This window comes from Ranitomeya variabilis, chromosome 5 (genome assembly GCF_051348905.1).
Source record: "Ranitomeya variabilis isolate aRanVar5 chromosome 5, aRanVar5.hap1, whole genome shotgun sequence".
Taxonomy (NCBI): Eukaryota; Metazoa; Chordata; class Amphibia; order Anura; family Dendrobatidae; genus Ranitomeya; species Ranitomeya variabilis.
Genome location: NC_135236.1, coordinates 677,505,868 through 677,528,812, shown reverse-complemented (window position 1 = coordinate 677,528,812; position 22,945 = coordinate 677,505,868). Strand labels below are relative to the sequence as shown.

At 47.7% G+C, this 22,945-nt stretch overlaps 2 protein-coding genes across 3 annotated transcripts in view; one reads left to right on the top strand and one right to left on the bottom strand.

Annotated features, from left to right (window-relative positions):
* LOC143777029 (uncharacterized) overlaps nt 1-4,604 on the bottom strand; it is a 21,474-nt gene extending 16,870 nt beyond the window's left edge. The window contains exon 1 of the mRNA XM_077266938.1: nt 4,474-4,604. The gene's annotated coding sequence lies outside the window, so the exon portion shown is untranslated. The remainder of the gene's footprint in view (nt 1-4,473) is intronic.
* ARFGAP3 (ARF GTPase activating protein 3) lies at nt 4,458-22,945 on the top strand. Of its 2 annotated transcripts, XM_077266935.1 has the most exons (17): nt 4,458-4,595; nt 10,814-10,932; nt 11,224-11,296; nt 12,460-12,591; nt 12,677-12,754; nt 12,884-12,977; nt 13,996-14,061; nt 14,382-14,420; nt 15,724-15,770; nt 16,094-16,233; nt 16,345-16,476; nt 16,785-16,922; nt 17,177-17,317; nt 17,697-17,820; nt 19,465-19,555; nt 19,739-19,860; nt 21,451-22,945. In XM_077266935.1, exons 1-17 carry the CDS (start codon nt 4,527-4,529, stop codon nt 21,466-21,468), a joined length of 1,623 nt encoding a protein of 540 aa, XP_077123050.1. In that variant the 5' UTR covers nt 4,458-4,526; the 3' UTR covers nt 21,469-22,945. The 2 variants fall into 2 exon arrangements, with proteins under 2 accessions (XP_077123050.1, XP_077123051.1); XM_077266936.1 differs by lacking the exon at nt 14,382-14,420.

The window sequence follows — 22,945 nt, the reverse complement described above, 5'->3', positions numbered from 1 at the left end:
CTTGTACATAGGGGCAGTATTATAGTAGTTATATTCTTGTACATAGGGGCAGTATTATAGCAGTTTTATTCTTGTACATAGGAGCGGTATTATAGTAGTTATATTCTTGTACATAGAGGCAGTATTATAGCAGTTATATTCTTGTACATAGGAGCAGTATTATAGTAGTTATATTCCTGTACATAGGGGAAGTATTATAGTAGTTATATTCTTGTACATAGGGGCAGTATTATAGTAGTTATATTCCTGTACGTAGGAGCAGTATTATAGTAGTTATATTCTTGTACATAGGGGCAGTATTATAGTAGTTATATTCTTGTACATAGGAGCAGTATTATAGCAGTTATATTCTTGTACATAGGAGCAGTATTATAGTAGTTATATTCCTGTACGTAGGAGCAGTATTATAGTAGTTATATTCTTGTACATAGGGACAGTATTATAGTAGTTATATTCTTGTACATAGGAGCAGTCTTATAGTAGTTATATTCTTGTACATAGGAGCAGTATTATAGCAGTTATATTCTTGTACATAGGGGCAGTATTATAGCAGTTATATTCTTGTACATGGGGAGCAGTATTATAGTAGTTATATTCTTGTACATAGGCGCAGTATTATAGTAGTTATATTCTTGTACATGGGGAGCAGTATTATAGTAGTTATATTCTTGTACATAGGCGCAGTATTATAGTAGTTATATTCCTGTACATAGGGGCAGTATTATAGTAGTTATATTCTTGTACATAGGAGCAGTCTTATAGTAGTTATATTCTTGTACATAGGAGCAGTATTATTGTAGTTATATTCTTGTACATAGGAGCAGTATTATAGTAGTTATATTCTTGTACATAGGGGGCAGTATTATAGTAGTTATATTCTTGTACATAGGCGCAGTATTATAGTAGTTATATTCCTGTACATAGGGGCAGTATTATAGTAGTTATATTCTTGTACATAGGAGCAGTCTTATAGTAGTTATATTCTTGTACATAGGAGCAGTATTATTGTAGTTATATTCTTGTACATAGGAGCAGTATTATAGTAGTTATATTCTTGTACATAGGAGCAGTATTATAGTAGTTATATTCTTGTATATAGGGGCAGTATTATAGTAGTTATATTCTTGTACATGGGGCAGTATTATAGTAGTTATATTCTTGTACATAGGGGCAGTATTATAGTAGTTATATTCTTGTATATAGGGGCAGTATTATAGTAGTTATATTCTTGTACATGGGGCAGTATTATAGTAGTTATATTCTTGTACATAGGGGCAGTATTATAGTAGTTATATTCTTGTACATAGGGGCAGTATTATAGTAGTTATAATCTTGTACATAGGGGCAGTATTATAGTAGTTATAGTCTTGTACATAGGAGCAGTATTATAGTAGTTATATTCTTGTACATATGGGGCAGTATTATAGTAGTTATATTCTTGTCTATAGGGGCAGTATTATAGTAGTTATATTCTTGTACATGGGGCAGTATTATAGTAGTTATATTCTTGTACATAGGGGCAGTATTATAGTAGTTATATTCTTGTATATAGGAGCAGTATTATAGTAGTTATATTCTTGTACATAGGGGCAGTATTATAGTAGTTATATTCTTGTACATAGGAGCAGTATTATAGTAGTTATATTCTTGTACATAGGAGCAGTATTATAGTAGTTATATTCTTGTACATAGGAGCAGTATTATAGTAGTTATATTCTTGTACATAGGAGCAGTATTATAGTAGTTATATTCTTGTACATAGGAGGCAGTATTATAGCTGTATTATGTACAGCATTATAATGGTTCTTACCACTCAGGATCAGGTGATAGATGAACGTTCTGGTTATATATATTCTGGTCGCTGCTGGAGAATCTGATTCTTATATTGACTAATTCTGTTTTCACTTCTCTTATACAGGATTCTGGATTTCCGTTTTTCTCCTCCGTTATCTTTGTCATCTTCCTTCTCACCTTCATTACAAGTTTTCTCGTCATCACTAATTTTTCACCCCATAACCTCCAATGATTTACTATCAAATACAAATATTAAAGCTATTAGTGCCAGACAGCGAGATGATGAAACCTCCATAGGATTTCCTCAATACAATAAAACTGCCATTTATTGTTTCTTGTTGCAGCACAAGTGTCAGTAACACCAGAGGCCGCACATCCGGCAATCACTGCTGTCAGGACGCATCCGATGCCCCAATAATAACAATCCCGCCATAGAGCGAAGTCTGACATCATTATCCCAGATCATCTGCCAATGGCAGCACACTGCAGAACTGACCGGGCGCCGTATAGTGCTGTTATTAGGGCAGTGGATTACAGAGCGATCGGACGTTCTGCTGTATCTCATCCTCCCCTGTGATACTCTGCTGTATCTCATCCTCCCGTGATACTCTGCTGTATCTCATCCTCCCGTGATACTCTGCTGTATCTCATCCTCTCCCGTGATACTCTGCTGTATCTCATCCTCCCGTGATACTCCGCTGTATCTCATCCTCTCCCGTGATACTCTGCTGTATCTCATCCTCTCCCGTGATACTCTGCTGTATCTCATCCTCCCGTGATACTCCGCTGTATCTCATCCTCTCCCGTGATACTCTACTGTATCTCATCCTCTCCTGTGACACTCTGCTGTATCTCATCCTCCCCTGTGATACTCTGCTGTATCTCATCCTCCCGTGATACTCCGCTGTATCTCATCCTCTCCCGTGATACTCTGCTGTATCTCATCCTCCCGTGATACTCCGCTGTATCTCATCCTCTCCCGTGATACTCTGCTGTATCTCATCCTCTCCTGTGACACTCTGCTGTATCTCATCCTCCCCTGTGATACTCTGCTGTATCTCATCCTCCCGTGATACTCTGCTGTATCTCATCCTCCCGTGATACTCTGCTGTATCTCATCCTCCCCTGTGATACTCTGCTGTATCTCATCCTCTCCCGTGATACTCTGCTGTATCTCATCCTCCTGTGATACTCTGCTGTATCTCATCCTCTCCCGTAATACATTGCTGTATCTCATTCTCCCGTGATACTGTGCTGTATCTCATCCTCCTCTGTGATACTCTGCTGTATCTCATCCTCCCCTGTGATACTCTGCTGTATCTCATCCTCCCCGAGATCCTCTGCTGTATCTCATCCTCTCTGCTGTATCTCATCCTTCCCTGTGATACTCTGCTGTATCTCATCCTCTCCCGTGATACTCTGCTGTATCTCATCCTCTCCCGTGATACTCTGCTGTATCTCATCCTCCCGTGATACTCCGCTGTATCTCATCCTCTCCCGTGATACTCTGCTGTATCTCATCCTCCCCTGTGATACTCTGCTGTATCTCATCCTCCTGTGATACTCTGCTGTATCTCATCCTCTCCCGTAATACATTGCTGTATCTCATCCTCCCGTGATACTCCGCTGTATCTCATCCTCTCCCGTGATACTCTGCTGTATCTCATCCTCTCCCGTGATACTCTGCTGTATCTCATCCTCCTGTGATACTCTGCTGTATCTCATCCTCTCCCGTAATACATTGCTGTATCTCATCCTCCCGTGATACTCCGCTGTATCTCATCCTCTCCCGTGATACTCTGCTGTATCTCATCCTCCTCTGTGACACTCTGCTGTATCTCATCCTCCTGTGATACTCTGCTGTATCTCATCCTCTCCCGTGATACTCTGCTGTATCTCATCCTCCTCTGTGATACTCTGCTGTATCTCATCCTCCCCGAGATACTCTGCTGTATCTCATCCTCCTGTGATACTGTGCTGTATCTCATCCTCCTCTGTGACACTCTGCTGTATCTCATCCTCCCCGAGATACTCTGCTGTATCTCATCCTCCTGTGATACTCTGCTGTATCTCATCCTCCCCTGCGATACTCTGCTGTATCTCATCCTCTCTGCTGTATCTCATCCTTCCCTGTGATACTCTGCTGTATCTCATCCTCTCCCGTGATACTCTGCTGTATCTCATCCTCTCCCGTGATACTCTGCTGTATCTCATCCTCCCGTGATACTCCGCTGTATCTCATCCTCTCCCGTGATACTCTGCTGTATCTCAACCTCTCCTGTGATACTCTGCTGTATCTCATCCTCCCCTGTGATACTCTGCTGTATCTCATCCTCTCCCGTGATGCTCTGCTGTATCTCATCCTCCCCTGTGATACTCTGCTGTTTCTCATCCTCCCCTGTGATACTCTGCTGTATCTCATCCTCCCCTGTGATACTCTGCTGTATCTCATCCTCCCCTGTGATACTCTGCTGTATTTCATCCTCCTGTGATACTCTGCTGTATCATCCTCTCTGCTGTATCTCATCCTTTCTATCGGTGACGTCAGTGACACGTGATGGGGCGGGGCTTCCAGCCGGGCAGTGGGCGTGGCTGTGTACTGTGTTTAGAGCGTGTTTTGCGCCGGTGACGTCGCTCGGGGGCGGGGCTGCGTCAGGTGACGTCGCGGCGGATGCTTACGTGGCTCTCCTGTCCGGCGCCGGTGATTCTGTCAGTCGGAAGTTCCCGGAGAGATGGCGGAGCCGCACAAGCAGGACATCGCCGCCATCTTCAAGCGGCTGCGCTCGGTGCCCACTAACAAGGTGAGACCGGGGCGGAGGAGCGGCTGTGAGCGCCGCCATATGGAGACACCGGGAGGTGCGGGGACACCGGGGCGACAACTCCGAGAGTGAGGCAGGAATCAGGGTTGTCAGCGAGAGCGTGACGTGATTGTGGGCGGAGCTGACAGCGGCGTCCCCGGAACCCCGGAGGGTCCGAGAGCGGCGTCCCCGGAACACGGAGGGTCCGAGATCGGCGTCCCCGGAACCACGGAGGGTCCGACAGCTGCGTCTCCAGAACACGGAGGGTCCGACAGCTGCGTCCCCGGAACACGGAGGGTCCGAGAGCGGCGTCCCCGGAACCCCGGAGGGTCCGAGAGCGGCGTCCCCGGAACCCCGGAGGGTCCGAGAGCGGCGTCCCCGGAACCCCGGAGGGTCCGAGAGCGGCGTCCCCGGAACCCCGGAGGGTCCGAGAGCGGCGTCCCCGGAACCCCGGAGGGTCCGAGAGCGGCGTCCCCGGAACCCCGGAGGGTCCGAGAGCGGCGTCCCCGGAACCCCGGAGGGTCCGAGAGCGGCGTCCCCGGAACCCCGGAGGGTCCGAGAGCGGCGTCCCCGGAACCCCGGAGGGTCCGAGAGCGGCGTCCCCGGAACCCCGGAGGGTCCGAGAGCGGCGTCCCCGGAACCCCGGAGGGTCCGACAGTGGTGTCCCCAGAACTGCGGGGGTCCCTATGTGGCGATTGCTTTAGTCCTGACTCGTTATTTCAGGTCAGCAGCTAAGTGACGACATCGGGCCCCACAGATGGGACAAAGGTCCTCGGGGCCCGGACAACAGAGCAGAGACGGGACCTTTGTCCTCCCCGACCGCTGTTACCGTCCTGGTGCCGCCTCATGTGACCTCCAGACCTGAACGTGACGGAGTCCAATAATCCGGACACAGAACGAGAACTGCCGGATTACAGGGATTTACAGTGACCATAAATTATGACGGACACCTGTAATTAATGACTAATGTATGTACACAGTGACTGCACCAGCAGAATAGTGAGTGCAGCTCTGGGGTATAATACAGGAGGTAACTCAGGATCAGTAATGTAATGTATGTACACAGTGACTGCACCAGCAGAATAGTGAGTGCAGCTCTGGGGTATAATACAGGAGGTAACTCAGGATCAGTAATGTAATGTATGTACACAGTGACTGCACCAGCAGAATAGTGAGTGCAGCTCTGGGGTATAATACAGGATGTAACTCAGGATCAGTAATGTAATGTATGTACACAGTGACTGCACCAGCAGAATAGTGAGTGCAGCTCTGGAGTATAATACAGGATGTAACTCAGGATCAGTAATGTAATGTATGTACACAGTGACTGCACCAGCAGAATAGTGAGTGCAGCTCTGGGGTATAATACAGGAGGTAACTCAGGATCAGTAATGTAATGTATGTACACAGTGACTGCACCAGCAGAATAGTGAGTGCAGCTCTGGAGTATAATACAGGATGTAACTCAGGATCAGTAATGTAATGTATGTACACAGTGACTGCACCAGCAGAATAGTGAGTGCAGCTCTGGGGTATAATACAGGATGTAACTCAGGATCAGTAATGTAATGTATGTACACAGTGACTGCACCAGCAGAATAGTGAGTGCAGCTCTGGGGTATAATACATGATGTAACTCAGGAACAGTAATGTAATGTATGTACACAGTGACTGCACCAGCAGACTAGTGAGTGCAGCTCTGGAGTATAATACATGATATAACTCAGGATCAGTAATGTAATGTATGTACACAGTGACTGCACCAGCAGAATAGTGAGTGCAGCTCTGGGGTATAATACAGGAGGTAACTCAGGATCAGTAATGTAATGTATGTACACAGTGACTGCACCAGCAGAATAGTGAGTGCAGCTCTGGAGTATAATACAGGATGTAACTCAGGATCAGTAATGTATGTACACAGTGACTGCACCAGCAGAATAGTGAGTGCAGCTCTGGGGTATAATACAGGATGTAACTCAGGATCAGTAATGTAATGTATGTACACAGTGACTGCACCAGCAGAATAGTGAGTGCAGCTCTGGGGTATAATACAGGGTGTAACTCAGGATCAGTAATGTAATGTATGTACACAGTGACTGCACCAGCAGAATAGTGAGTGCAGCTCTGGGGTATAATACAGGGGGTAACTCAGGATCAGTAATGTAATGTATGTACACAGTGACTGCACCAGCAGAATAGTGAGTGCAGCTCTGGGGTATAATACAGGAGGTAACTCAGGATCAGTAATGTAATGTATGTACACAGTGACTGCACCAGCAGAATAGTGAGTGCAGCTCTGGGGTATAATACAGGATGTAACTCAGGATCAGTAATGTAATGTATGTACACAGTGACTGCACCAGCAGAATAGTGAGTGCAGCTCTGGGGTATAATACAGGATGTAACTCAGGATCAGTAATGTAATGTATGTACACAGTGACTGCACCAGCAGAATAGTGAGTGCAGCTCTGGGGTATAATACAGGGTGTAACTCAGGATCAGTAATGTAATGTATGTACACAGTGACTGCACCAGCAGAATAGTGAGTGCAGCTCTGGGGTATAATACAGGGGGTAACTCAGGATCAGTAATGTAATGTATGTACACAGTGACTGCACCAGCAGAATAGTGAGTGCAGCTCTGGGGTATAATACAGGAGGTAACTCAGGATCAGTAATGTAATGTATGTACACAGTGACTGCACCAGCAGAATAGTGAGTGCAGCTCTGGGGTATAATACAGGATGTAACTCAGGATCAGTAATGTAATGTATGTACACAGTGACTGCACCAGCAGAATAGTGAGTGCAGCTCTGGTGTACAATACAGGAGGTAACTCAGGATCAGTAATGTAATGTATGTACACAGTGACTGCACCAGCAGAATAGTGAGTGCAGCTCTGGTGTACAATACAGGAGGTAACTCAGGATCAGTAATGTAATGTATGTACACAGTGACTGCACCAGCAGAATAGTGAGTGCAGCTCTGGGGTATAATACAGGATGTAACTCAGGATCAGTAATGTAATGTATGTACACAGTGACTGCACCCGCAGAATAGTGAATGCAGCTCTGGAGTATAATACAGGAGGTAACTCAGGATCAGTAATGTATGTACACAGTGACTGCACCAGCAGAATAGTGAGTGCAGCTCTGGGGTATAATACAGGAGGTAACTCAGGATCAGTAAGGTAATGTATGTACACAGTGACTGCACCAGCAGAATAGTGAGTGCAGCTCTGGGGTATAATACAGGAGGTAACTCAGGATCAGTAATGTAATGTATGTACACAGTGACTGCACCAGCAGAATAGTGAGTGCAGCTCTGGGGTATAATACAGGATGTAACTCAGGATCAGTAATGTAATGTATGTACACAGTGACTGCACCAGCAGAATAGTGAGTGCAGCTCTGGTGTACAATACAGGAGGTAACTCAGGATCAGTAATGTAATGTATGTACACAGTGACTGCACCAGCAGAATAGTGAGTGCAGCTCTGGTGTACAATACAGGAGGTAACTCAGGATCAGTAATGTAATGTATGTATACAGTGACTGCACCAGCAGAATAGTGAGTGCAGCTCTGGGGTATAATACAGGATGTAACTCAGGATCAGTAATGTAATGTATGTACACAGTGACTGCACCCGCAGAATAGTGAATGCAGCTCTGGAGTATAATACAGGAGGTAACTCAGGATCAGTAATGTATGTACACAGTGACTGCACCAGCAGAATAGTGAGTGCAGCTCTGGGGTATAATACAGGAGGTAACTCAGGATCAGTAATGTATGTACACAGTGACTGCACCAGCAGAATAGTGAGTGCAGCTCTGGGGTATAATACAGGAGGTAACTCAGGATCAGTAATGTAATGTATGTACACAGTGACTGCACCAGCAGAATAGTGAGTGCATCTCTGGGGTATAATACAGGGGGTAACTTAGGATCAGTAATGTAATGTATGTACACAGTGACTGCACCAGCAGAATAGTGAGTGCAGCTCTGGAGTATAATACAGGATGTAACTCAGGATCAGTAATGTATGTACACAGTGACTGCACCAGCAGAATAGTGAGTGCAGCTCTGGGGTATAATACAGGAGGTAACTCAGGATCAGTAATGTAATGTATGTACACAGTGACTGCACCAGCAGAATAGTGAGTGCAGCTCTGGGGTATAATACAGGAGGTAACTCAGGATCAGTAATGTAATGTATGTACACAGTGACTGCACCAGCAGAATAGTGAGTGCAGCTCTGGGGTATAATACAGGAGGTAACTCAGGATCAGTAATGTATGTACACAGTGACTGCACCAGCAGAATAGTGAGTGCAGCTCTGGGGTATAATACAGGAGGTAACTCAGGATCAGTAATGTAATGTATGTACACAGTGACTGCACCAGCAGAATAGTGAGTGCAGCTCTGGGGTATAATACAGGATGTAACTCAGGATCAGTAATGTAATGTATGTACACAGTGACTGCACCAGCAGAATAGTGAGTGCAGCTCTGGTGTACAATACAGGAGGTAACTCAGGATCAGTAATGTAATGTATGTACACAGTGACTGCACCAGCAGAATAGTGAGTGCAGCTCTGGTGTACAATACAGGAGGTAACTCAGGATCAGTAATGTAATGTATGTATACAGTGACTGCACCAGCAGAATAGTGAGTGCAGCTCTGGGGTATAATACAGGATGTAACTCAGGATCAGTAATGTAATGTATGTACACAGTGACTGCACCCGCAGAATAGTGAATGCAGCTCTGGAGTATAATACAGGAGGTAACTCAGGATCAGTAATGTATGTACACAGTGACTGCACCAGCAGAATAGTGAGTGCAGCTCTGGGGTATAATACAGGAGGTAACTCAGGATCAGTAATGTATGTACACAGTGACTGCACCAGCAGAATAGTGAGTGCAGCTCTGGGGTATAATACAGGAGGTAACTCAGGATCAGTAATGTAATGTATGTACACAGTGACTGCACCAGCAGAATAGTGAGTGCATCTCTGGGGTATAATACAGGGGGTAACTTAGGATCAGTAATGTAATGTATGTACACAGTGACTGCACCAGCAGAATAGTGAGTGCAGCTCTGGAGTATAATACAGGATGTAACTCAGGATCAGTAATGTATGTACACAGTGACTGCACCAGCAGAATAGTGAGTGCAGCTCTGGGGTATAATACAGGAGGTAACTCAGGATCAGTAATGTAATGTATGTACACAGTGACTGCACCAGCAGAATAGTGAGTGCAGCTCTGGGGTATAATACAGGAGGTAACTCAGGATCAGTAATGTAATGTATGTACACAGTGACTGCACCAGCAGAATAGTGAGTGCAGCTCTGGGGTATAATACAGGAGGTAACTCAGGATCAGTAATGTATGTACACAGTGACTGCACCAGCAGAATAGTGAGTGCAGCTCTGGGGTATAATACAGGATGTAACTCAGGATCAGTAATGTAATGTATGTACACAGTGACTGCACCAGCAGAATAGTGAGTGCAGCTCTGGTGTACAATACAGGAGGTAACTCAGGATCAGTAATGTAATGTATGTACACAGTGACTGCACCAGCAGAATAGTGAGTGCAGCTCTGGTGTACAATACAGGAGGTAACTCAGGATCAGTAATGTATGTATACAGTGACTGCACCAGCAGAATAGTGAGTGCAGCTCTGGGGTATAATACAGGATGTAACTCAGGATCAGTAATGTAATGTATGTACACAGTGACTGCACCCGCAGAATAGTGAATGCAGCTCTGGAGTATAATACAGGAGGTAACTCAGGATCAGTAATGTATGTACACAGTGACTGCACCAGCAGAATAGTGAGTGCAGCTCTGGGGTATAATACAGGAGGTAACTCAGGATCAGTAATGTATGTACACAGTGACTGCACCAGCAGAATAGTGAGTGCAGCTCTGGGGTATAATACAGGAGGTAACTCAGGATCAGTAATGTAATGTATGTACACAGTGACTGCACCAGCAGAATAGTGAGTGCAGCTCTGGGGTATAATACAGGATGTAACTCAGGATCAGTAATGTATGTACACCGTGACTGCACCAGCAGAATAGTGAGTGCAGCTCTGGAGTGTAATACAGGATGTAACTCAGGATCAGTAATGTATGTACACCGTGACTGCACCAGCAGAATAGTGAGTGCAGCTCTGGGGTATAATACATGTATGTTTCCTTCTATATTTCAGGTTTGCTTTGACTGTGGGGCGAAGAACCCGAGCTGGGCCAGTATCACGTACGGCGTCTTCCTGTGCATCGATTGCTCGGGGACGCACCGCTCTCTCGGTGTACATCTTAGCTTCATCAGGTGAGCCATTTTGGGGCGTCTGCTCGTGGATGGAGGACTTGCTGTGCCTGTAGTGGGTTCCTGCATTATCTCCCCATGTGAGCGCTGCTGGTGGTGGATCGGCCCCGGGGCCGTCATACCTGATCGTTCCGCTCTCCAGGTCAGATATGGCAGCTCGGTGCTCGCTGTCCTGCGCTGCTCCTGTTTCCCCTTGTTCTCCGGGTGATCGGTTTTCCCTGTTGTCTCCGGCTCCTCGCTGATGTTCGGGGCTGTGTGACGCTGACTGACCTCGTTCTTGCTGATGTTTTCTAGATCCACTGAACTGGACTCCAACTGGTCGTGGTTCCAGCTGCGCTGCATGCAGGTCGGGGGCAACACGAATGCGGTGAGTAGTGTCCTGTCTGATCAGAGGCGTCCGGACCCCACAGTGCCGAGGTCGCTACCTCCCCCGCATGGTAAACACCCGTGCTACTGTTGCTGAGGCCGCTAGATCCATCACACACTAATAGGATGAGCCCGTCCTAACAATCCTATTACCACCCACACTGTGTAATTCCCGTCCCCTCATGTCAACCCTGTCAGGGGAGCTGAGGTACGGGGGGCTGTGTGCTGGGGTTCTCATGGGTTGGATTAGAGGTGGGCAGATCATTTTCACTCGGGGCCACATGAGAGACTGTGACTGTTATGGAGGCCAAACTTAATTCTGTGCAGTGTGTCACCTCCCCGCGCCGTAAGATGGCCTTGCACAGCCTTCCCGTCACCTCCCTGTGCCGTAAGATGGCCTTGCACAGCCTTCCCGTCACCTCCCCGTGCCGTAAGATGGCCTTGCACAGCCTGCCCGTCGCCTCCCCATGCCGTAAGATGGCCCCACACAGGCTGCCCTGCCCTTCACCTCCCCATTCCGTAAGATGGCCGTGTACAACCTGCCCGTCACCTCCCCTCGCTGTAAGATGGCCCTGCACAGCCTGCCCATCACCTCCCCGTGCCGTTAGATGGCCCTGCACAGCCTGCCCGTCACTTCCCCGCCCCGTAAGATGGCCCTGCACAGCCTGCCCATCACCTCCCCGTGCCGTAAGATGGCCCTGCACAGCCTGCCCGTCACCTCCCCGCACCGTAAGATGGCCCTGCACAGCGTGCCCCCCACAACAATGTAGTGGGATGTTATTCACAGCCAAATCCCCCCTTCCACACACACGTGCACAGTGGGCCGGCCGTGCGTGGTCATAAAGCTAGTCGCTAGCCCCGTTTCCTGGCTGTGCTGCTCTGGCTGCATCGTGTACTGACGCGCCGGCTCGGTGGTGGAGGAGCAGATGCTCTCGTTCCATCACTGTATTCCTCAGTATCCGCAGATACCGGTAACCCTGGGACGCCAGCAGGGGGCGGCAGCGTGTGGAGGACACCATTGTTCCCAGCCCTGTCGCAGCTTGCATTAGACCATGTGTACATCTTGCCTCCTCTTACGACGCTCACATTGATACACCTTGGTCGGCGCCGTGTGCGGCCTGGTATTTTGCATGGGACTGATCGCTTGGGCTTTCTCTCCTGCAGACGGTTTTCTTCCGGCAGCACGGCTGCTCCACGACTGACACCAACGCCAAATACAACAGCCGCGCCTCCAACCTGTACCGAGAGAAGATAAAGACCCTCGCCACGCAGGCCACCAGGAAGCACGGCACCGACGTAAGTGTATGCCGTAAGACGGCTGCAGTACCCACGTCTGCCACCGGAGGGCAGCCTCCATCTGACATGTCTGTATTAATGGCAGCTCTGGATCGACGGCTCCGGGGCCCCACCGCTGTCCCCCAAGGAGAAGGAGGAGGACTTCTTCGCATCTCACGTCGAGGTATGAGGGATATTTTGTATGTTGGACTGTAAAATACCGTGATATACTCCAGCGTGTGTCCGATGACTTCCTACTAATCCGGAATATGCATCACATTGTGGATTAAAGGTCTTCTCCTTTCTCCCACAGCATGTCAGTGATCCGGACTGGGAAGAGCCGCCGACTGCAGATGAGCTGTTAACCCCGAATGTTCAGCAGCCCATCGTCCCTGATGGCAAAGAAGGTAATGGGCAGTCCCATGTAAATTCTGTGGAAAGCATAGATCCTATTCTGTATGCTGCCCTCAAATGTGACCTGCTGTAACCCCTGGGATCGGAGGACCCCTTTAACTCCTTGATGGAGGCTTCCTTAATCTTATGCTTAACCCTCTGATTTTCTCTGGGTTTGTCACCTGATCGGGGTCACAAGAGAGATCGTGACTGTTCTGGAGGCCAAACTTACTGTGCGGAAATATGTCACCTTCCCGCAGCCCTTACCACCGCGCAGTATGTTGTCTTCCCGCAGCCCTTACCACCCCGCAGCATGTCGTCTTCCCGCAGCCCTTACCACCGCACAGTATGTTGTCTTCCCGCAGCCCTTACCACCGCACAGTATGTTGTCTTCCCGCAGCACTTACCACCGCACAGTATGTTGTCTTCCCGCAGCCCTTACCACCGCACAGCATGTCGTCTTCCCGCAGCCCCTACCACTGCGTAGCATGTCGTCTTCCCGCAGCCCATACCACTGCACAGTATGTCGTATTCCCGCAGCCCTTACCACCCCGCACCATGTCGTCTTCCAGCAGCCCTTACCACTGCGCAGTATGTCATGTTCCCGCAGCCCTTACCACCGCACAGTATGTCGTCTTCCCGCTCCCTTACCACCGCACAGTATGTCGTCTTCCCGCTCCCTTACCACCGCGCAGTATGTCGTCTTCCCGCAGCCCTTACCACCACACAGTATGTCGTCTTCCCGCAGCCCATACCACCGCGCAGTATGTCATCTTCCCGCAGCCCATACCACCGCACAGTATGTTGTCTTCCAGCAGCCCTTACCACCGCTCAGTATGTTGTCTTCCCGCAGCCCTTACCACTGCGCAGTTTGTCGTCTTCCCGCAGCCCCTACCACTGCGCAGCAAGTCATCTCCCCTGGATTGTTAATTATGTGGGAAAAAAAAAAGTACCCCTGCTTAGAAAATGGGTTCCTAGTCACTAAGTGATGTGCGGATGTCTGCAGGTAACTGGGATGTTTCTTGTGTTCAGTTTCAGGTGGTCCGGATTCGGGGCCGAGCGTCGACTGTCTCAGCATGTCCCCCAAGGCGGCACTAGGTAAGCCCTCTCCTCCGCCTCCTGCGACGCCTCCTTGCGGGAAATGCAGCTTATAGATCTCCTGATGCCTCGTGGATGTAGGTGATGTCAGCAGTCCCCTGTGGGCACGGCGGAAGTCGGATGTCAGTGATGTCATCGCCTGGATCCATGACATCACAGAGATCGTTCTCTTTGGGTTTCTGGACTTGCTGTCGCTGTGTAATCCAACCCGAAATCCCAGCAACTCTTCAAAGGGAGGCTCTGAGCCAGTGTCGCCCCCTTGTGGTCATGTCGCGCTCATGTAAACCTGTCTTGTCTGTTTTTTATCTTCCATGTTGCAGCCGACTCAGTGTCTGCAGGAAGCGCTGCACCTGCCAAAGGTGATCCTCCTCTTGTTACCTGCAGCTTCAGCTGCTTCCTCCTCCTGGTGGTCTGTGCTCTCCTCCTCCGCACCTCCCCACAATACGCCGCATGCCCATAATCCTCCACAGCCAAATCGGCAAATGGTCCAACCCGTTGAGCTTCTTAAAGTGCCGCTGCAGTTTGATATTGTCGCGGCCCTTTACATAAGCTCATCCAGGAATCGGTGGAGAAACTCCTCTACGCATCTCTATCCTTTCTTACATGTAATTATGAAATTCCTTTAATCCGGCTTTCAAGAGACCAGATTCCAGAGAGAATGACTGCTGCAGATGTTGGGGTGACCATATTTATATCTCCCAGATATTATACAGATTGATCTATGACTGATAATGTCAGGTTAAAGGAATTTCAATGGTAAATTCTGCTTTTAGGCACATCACTCTACCAATTAAAATGTTTTTCGGTGATAGATATCTACTGCTGTGTCATGGTGATCACATCGGTGGGGGACCGCTATGGGGTCCTCACTCACTCCAATAATAAGAACACATGTTATCTGCAATATAAAAAAGGGCGAGTGGATCCACGTTTGGTTTCTATATTTGGGGGGTTTGTTACCCTTAAAGGGCCCACACATGGGGTCTTCCCATCTTCTGCGAATGGAGCAGAATTGCTTTTAATGAGTCGTCCTGCATCGTACAGATGGAATTTGTGTTTAGATTTCACACCATTGTTGAGATATCCACTTGCAGTTAGTGAATGATGAGCAATCTTTATTTTTTTTTTTTTTTTTTACATTCGGAGGCTGGATTTTCATATTCGGCATAATCCCATTCACTGACAGCAAGAAGAGATTTTGGTCAATTGATCCATAACATGTATTAAAAACTACAGAACAGAGTTCGGGGGCTGACACCTGTCTTTTCTGGAAGTGGTCGATTTTCAGACGCCTACATAGCAGCCAGCGGTGACGTCGACTGTCCCTAATCAGACCGATTTCCGGGACTTCCTTGCTGTGAAGAGCTGCTGCAATTCTGCTCTGTGGCTGCAATTTAATTCTGTCACCAGCAGGTGTCGCTGTTGCAGAACTAAAATTTGAGTCAATGGTGCTGGCCGGTGCAGTGGGATCTCAGCGTGCAGTTCTGCTTCACCGGCCCTGTACACACCCTGACACTTCCAAAACGTGAAGGTTTTTTTTTTCTTTGGCTGATTCCATGAGAAATGAATGGCTGCCCTGTGTAATTCCTGCAGACTGATGATGGCCGATAGTCCCTGTCCGTGTCGGCTGCAGGTTATTAATCGTTATGTTTTTGCCTGCAGAGGTCAGTTCACTGATCAAGAAAAAGCCAGGACCAGCTAAGAAAGGGGTAAGATAAGACATTTGGGGTTCATTTACCTAGTTGAATCATTTCAGACATCACCAGGCATGTGTTGTGCTTCAGAGCTGCATTCCTAATTCTGTTGTTTGGAAATGGTAAACATGCTGAGCTCAAAATATAAGTGACTGTACAGTGCCAGGTATAGATTTATGATGAATAATGAAGCATGCTGGGAGAGTTCTGCTCTGAACCCTGCAGAGTTCTAAATGCAGCTCGGTAAATGTGCAGTAATATAAATGGACATGAATGCCATAGCTATAGGTGCTGTTAAAGGTAACGGTGTCGTCTTGTAACACCTCTTCATGTTGCAGCTTGGGGCCAAGAAGGCCGGTCTGGGGGCCCAGAAAGTGAGCAGCAAGAGCTTCAGCGAAATCGAGAAACAAGCCCAAGCCGTAGACAAGATAAAGGAGCAGGAGATGACGAACACGCGTAAGAAATCTGAAGAGCCCATGTGAGTACAGCAGCAAACCCCTGCAGAATAGCGAGTGTAGCTCCGGAGTATAATCCAGTATATGGAGGTAATGCACATTCTATAACCTTCCTTCCTACCTCTTTAAACCAGCGTCTCCTCCTTGCGTCTGGCTTACAAAGATCTGGAAATACAAAAGCAGAAAGATGAAGAGAAGCTGAAGAATCTACCTGCAAAAAAGAAAGCTGAAGCAGAGCGGCTCGGGATGGGTTTTGGAAATCGAAGGTAAGACACGTAAATTGGGGATTTATCCATTTAGTAGAGTGACTCCACTCCCCCACATGAAGAGGTACTCTGAGTCACAATGTGTGTGTGTGTGAGTGTATATATATATATATATATATATATATGTTGGTGCCTGTTTGTGGCCCCCATTACGGTCCCTTCCTTCACATTGCACATTTGGTCACTTTTCTCTTAGTCCTACCTCACCTTGCAACTACACGCAGAGGTATACTTATTTGAAGGGGGTGATACATGGGGGGCTCTGTATTTACCTCTGATCACATAAACCCTTCCGTCTCTGTCCTCAGTGGGATCTCCCATTCTGTCCTATCCGAAATGCAGACCATTGAGCAGGAAGCCCCCAGGGCTGCCAAACCCAAGAAAGTTTATCAAGATGACGCCCAGGACGACTTCTTCTTCAGTGGCACCAGCAGCTCCCGGTCTCGGTGAGATATTACTAGCGATGTAAGGCAGTGTTTCCTTAGAGTCAGATGACTCCAGCCTGCAGCTAATAAACAGGGAGGCTCCTGGGCTTAGATCACCAGGGGAGACCGGCAGCAGAGAAACCTGATCCCGGCTGCTGCACCATGTGGATTCTGCAGTCAGTCCCAACCGCAGCATCTAGGTGGTATTTACCGTATATATTTTTTTATATTTTTAGTTTGTTTTGACTTTTTCCCCCTCCACTCGCTATGCGCAGATACCGGGACGACCCACCTGAGCCGGTCAGCAGTTCATTCCTGAGCTGGGACGAGCGATCCGACGATGACTGGAAGAAGGAAACGACCAGTACCAACTACGACACAACCCTCAGCTCCAAGACCAGCAGCTACGACGAGCGGTACGTCCATCGTGCAGCCGGCAGAATTGTGAATGCAGCTCTGGATGTGATTACAGAAATCCACACACAAAATCTTATAAAACCACTAAACAAAGTTAGAGCGGTACTTCTGGAGTTACATTTTACGTATGATTGGTTAGTTTCTGACCTCCGGACCCCCGTAAGTCACAGATAAGACCAGGACTGTGCTGTAGTACCGGGCGCAGCCACCCCTGTACGTACGATGCTGTGCCTGAATGACGCTCCTGTGAGCACCGCCGTCCGGCCTGTGTAGGGGTTCAGATGTTGGATTCATTCCTAATATCTATGGTTTTTCGGAGAGATGTTCCTTACTCGCTTGTAACTTTACCTTTTAAGAAGTTTTGTTCTTCATCTTTAGCCCAGCGACTCGTCGTAAGCCCGATCTGGATCCCGTTCCAGTTTCAGATGACGCCCAGAAAAAATTTGGCAGCGCAAAAGCGATTTCCTCTGACATGTTCTTTGGGAAACAAGACAGTGCGGATGTGAGTGTAATAAGATCGCTTGTTAAAGGGGCAGAGCGAATATTATGTATCCATATACGGGGAGCTCCCCCTAGTGGTGGCTGCAGACAGGATCTTATCATGTATCTCTATATACAGGGAGCTCCCCCTAGTGGTGGCTGCAGACAGGATCTTATGTATCTCTATACAGGGAGCTCCCCCTAGTGGTGGCTGCAGACAGGATCTTATGTATCTCTGTATACAGGGAGCTCCCCCTAGTGGTGACTGCAGACAGGATCTTATCATGTATCTCTGTATACAGGGAGCTCCCCCTAGTGGTGGCTGCAGACAGGATCTTATCATGTATCTCTGTATACAGGGAGCTCCCCCTAGTGGTGACTGCAGACAGGATCTTATCATGTATCACTGTATACAGGGAGCTCCCCCTAGTGGTGGCTGCAGACAGGATCTTATCATGTATCTCTGTATACAGGGAGCTCCCCCTAGTGGTGACTGCAGACAGGATCTTATCATGTATCTCTGTATACAGGGAGCTCCCCCTAGTGGTGACTGCAGACAGGATCTTATCATGTATCTCTGTATACAGGGAGCTCCCCCTAGTGGTGGCTGCAGACAGGATCTTGTCATGTATCTCTGTATACAGGGAGCTCCCCCTAGTGGTGGCTGCAGACAGGATCTTATCATGTATCTCTGTATACAGGGAGCTCCTCCTAGTGGTGACTGTAGACAGGATCCTATCATGTATCTCTATATACAGGGAGCTCCCCCTAGTGGTGGCTGCAGACAGGATCTTATCATGTATATCTGTATACAGGGAGCTCCCCCTAGTGGTGACTGCAGACAGGATCTTATCATGTATCTCTATATACAGGGAGCTCCCGCTAGTGGTGGCTGCAGACAGGATCTTATGTATCTCTGTATACAGGGAGCTCCCCCTAGTGGTGACTGCAGACAGGATCTTATCATGTATCTCTGTATACAGGGAGCTCCCCCTAGTGGTGGCTGCAGACAGGATCTTATCATGTATCTCTGTATACAGGGAGCTCCCCCTAGTGGTGACTGCAGACAGGATCTTATCATGTATCTCTGTATACAGGGAGCTCCCCCTAGTGGTGGCTGCAGACAGGATCTTATCATGTATCTCTGTATACAGGGAGCTCCCCCTAGTGGTGGCTGCAGACAGGGTCTTATCATGTATCTATATACAGGGAGCTCCCCCTAGTGGTGGCTGCAGACAGGATCTTATCATGTATCTCTATACAGGGAGCTCCCCCTAGTGGTGACTGCAGACAGGATCTTATCATGTATCTCTGTATACAGGGAGCTCCCCCTAGTGGTGGCTGCAGACAGGATCTTATCATGTATCTCTGTATACAGGGAGCTCCCCCTAGTAGTGGCTGCAGACAGGAACTTGTCATGTATCTCTGTATACAGGGAGCTCCCCCTAGTGGTGGCTGCAGACAGGAACTTGTCATGTATCTCTGTATACAGGGAGCTCCCCCTAGTGGTGGCTGCAGACAGTCTCATCGTGTATCCTCTGTCTCGCGGCCGCTCTCACCTCAGCCTTTGGTTATATTATGTGCCTCGAGCCTTATGATGGGTGATTGTTCTTTGGCTCTGGTGACTTTCTCCCTGTATTCACCTTTCTGTCCTCTCCCTGCCCAGTATGAAGCTCGGTCCCGGCTGGAGAGACTCTCGGGCAGCGCGTCCATCAGCTCCGCCGACCTGTTTGATGAGCAGAAGAAGCAGCCGTCAGGTACCCGATGCCGCGCCCCAGTCTGCACTATTCTGCGTATAGTGGATAATGGGGGTCTCCACCTTCCCTCAGTCCAACTGGAGAGAAGGATCACGAGGGGGCGCTATACATCCCCATCACTAATGACTGCTGCTGGTCACAACGGTGTGACGTCTTATTAACATATTTCCATTTGCTTTACAGCAAATTACAGTCTGTCCAGCGTCATGCCGTCCGCCCCCGACATGGCCAACTTCAAGCAAGGGGTGAAGTCTGTGGCCGGGAGACTCTCTGTGCTCGCCAATGGCGTCATGACCACTATCCAGGTAAGAGATCTGTCCAGAGATCTGTCCGGAGAACAGTGCGTGATTCCCAGCCTGCATTATCCTCCAGAGCTGCGCTCACTATTCTGCTGGTGCAGTCACTGTGTACATACATTACATTACTGATCCTGAGTTACATCCTGTATTATACCCCAGAGCTGCACTCACTATTCTGCTGGTGCAGTCACTGTGTACATACATTACATTACTGATCCTGAGTTACACCCTGTATTATACCCCAGAGCTGCACTCACTATTCTGCTGGTGCAGTCACTGTGTACATACATTACATTACTGATCCTGAGTTACATCTGTATTATACCCCAGAGCTGCACTCACTATTCTGCTGGTGCAGTCACTGTGTACATACATTACATTACTGATCCTGAGTTACATCCTGTATTATACCCCAGAGCTGCACTCACTATTCTGCTGGTGCAGTCACTGTGTACATACATTACATTACTGATCCTGAGTTACATCCTGTATTATACCCCAGAGCTGCACTCACTATTCTGCTGGTGCAGTCACTGTGTACATACATTACATTACTGATCCTGAGTTACATCCTGTATTATACCCCAGAGCTGCACTCACTATTCTGCTGGTGCAGTCACTGTGTACATACATTACATTACTGATCCTGAGTTACATCCTGTATTATACCCCAGAGCTGCACTCACTATTCTGCTGGTGCAGTCACTGTGTACATACATTACATTACTGATCCTGAGTTACATCCTGTATTATACCCCAGAGCTGCACTCACTATTCTGCTGGTGCAGTCACTGTGTACATACATTACATTACTGATCCTGAGTTACATCCTGTATTATACCCCAGAGCTGCACTCACTATTCTGCTGGTGCAGTCACTGTGTACATACATTACATTACTGATCCTCAGTTACATCCTGTATTATACCCCAGAGCTGTACTCACTATTCTGCTGGTGCAGTCACTGTGTACATACATTACATTACTGATCCTCAGTTACATCCTGTATTATACCCCAGAGCTGCACTCACTATTCTGCTGGTGCAGTCACTGTGTACATACATTACATTACTGATCCTGAGTTACATCCTGTATTATACCCCAGAGCTGCACTCACTATTCTGCTGGTGCAGTCACTGTGTACATACATTACATTACTGATCCTGAGTTACATCCTGTATTATACCCCAGAGCTGCACTCACTATTCTGCTGGTGCAGTCACTGTGTACATACATTACATTACTGATCCTGAGTTACATCCTGTATTATACCCCAGAGCTGCACTCACTATTCTGCTGGTGCAGTCACTGTGTACATACATTACATTACTGATCCTCAGTTACATCCTGTATTATACCCCAGAGCTGCACTCACTATTCTGCTGGTGCAGTCACTGTGTACATACATTACATTACTGATCCTCAGTTACATCCTGTATTATACCCCAGAGCTGCACTCACTATTCTGCTGGTGCAGTCACTGTGTACATACATTACATTACTGATCCTGAGTTACATCCTGTATTACACCCCAGAGCTGCACTCACTATTCTGCTGGTGCAGTTGCCTTGTACATGCTTATGTTCTTCTTTTGCAGGACCGTTACGGATCATAACCTCGTCCCTCCTCAGATAGAAGTCGCTTTTGCTGCGTTGCCGGGGGTCCCATGTGTCGTGCCCCCTCCTCGGAGGCGGTGAAGGATATGGGCGGTACCTCGGTGTCCCTGCTTGGCAGGAAGGGAAACCCGTACACATTCTTTGTGCCTTTAATAATTAGCTGCAGTGCATTGTGGGAACGTATGCGCTCTTTTGTTTTTTACTTTGATCTCTAATAATCTGGTGGATGTTCGGCCATCGCCCATCAGACCTGGAACTCTTAGGCGCCCTTTTAAGACGTATCCTAAGGAGACGGTGTGCGCCGACCCAGCAGACGTTCCGGGCTTAGAAGCCGATCTGTGTAATTTTTAATTGAGAATTTAAGTTTAAAAAAAAAAAAAAAATTCCTTTAATCCGGTGGAATGTTTCTGGATTATCAGACGTTTGCACGGAATTAGATTGAGTTCTGCCGGGAGGTGAAGATGAAACACTAAAGTAATATTTGTCTCAGCCCCAACAGGTCGTCAGACTTTCTAGATTATCAGATGCCGGATTAAAGGAATTGCGCTGTATATAATTTGTGCAGGGTACACACAATGTTGGTTCCGGATTATTGGATTTTAGGTTGAATTGGGCAGACGCGTGGATCCTAAATATAATTCTGTGGTCAGTCATGGATCCGGATTATAGGACGCCGGATTACTGGACCTGTATGTGGGTAAGATTTGTGCTAGGTTAGGGGATTATTGTGCAGTGTCGTGGGGCTGCACGGAACATGGCGAGTGGTCCTCAGGTATACGGCAAGATCCGCCCTGTGTATATACGGTATACGCGGTGTGGTATAGACCCGCCGCCCGTGTGATCTATAGTCATTGCTCACATTGGATGCCGTCAATCCATGTGGCGGATGATCAGGGGGCCGGAGTTACTCCATCAATATTGGATTGGGGTGTCAAAAACACACAAACATTCCTCTTAAAGGTTACGGTTTATGGTGGGAGATGAAGGGTTAAAATTCAGGGTAGGACTTACATCTGTAGTGGAGAACCTGGGACCAGACGACCTCTCTGTGACCAGAGCATTAGTCTGATTCCCAGCAGCAGTCGACAGCAAAGCCGACGCAGCTTTGGATGTGACTGTGAGTGAGTATAGATCACGGCGTACCTCGGTATGAACATGGTTTTGTACCTTTTATGCACAATGATAATCGGAGGTGGCGCTTAGGTTTCCACTCACTTAAGGTTTTATTTTTCTTTAGGAAGTTAATTTAATTGTAAAATGTTTGAATTTGCGGATTTCTCAGTGAATGGAGCAAAAATTTGCTGTGTTTTAGACAGCAATGTAACTACATTCCTAGAAAAGTGATGGGTGTGTGTGTTTTTGTTTTTTTTTTCCTCTTCCTTTTTGTATATTTGTCTAGTTTGTTAATCCCGACGCCCACGCCAAGTCTCTTTGTAATGATTTGTATTCCAGAATAAACTTTACATTGCAAAAAGA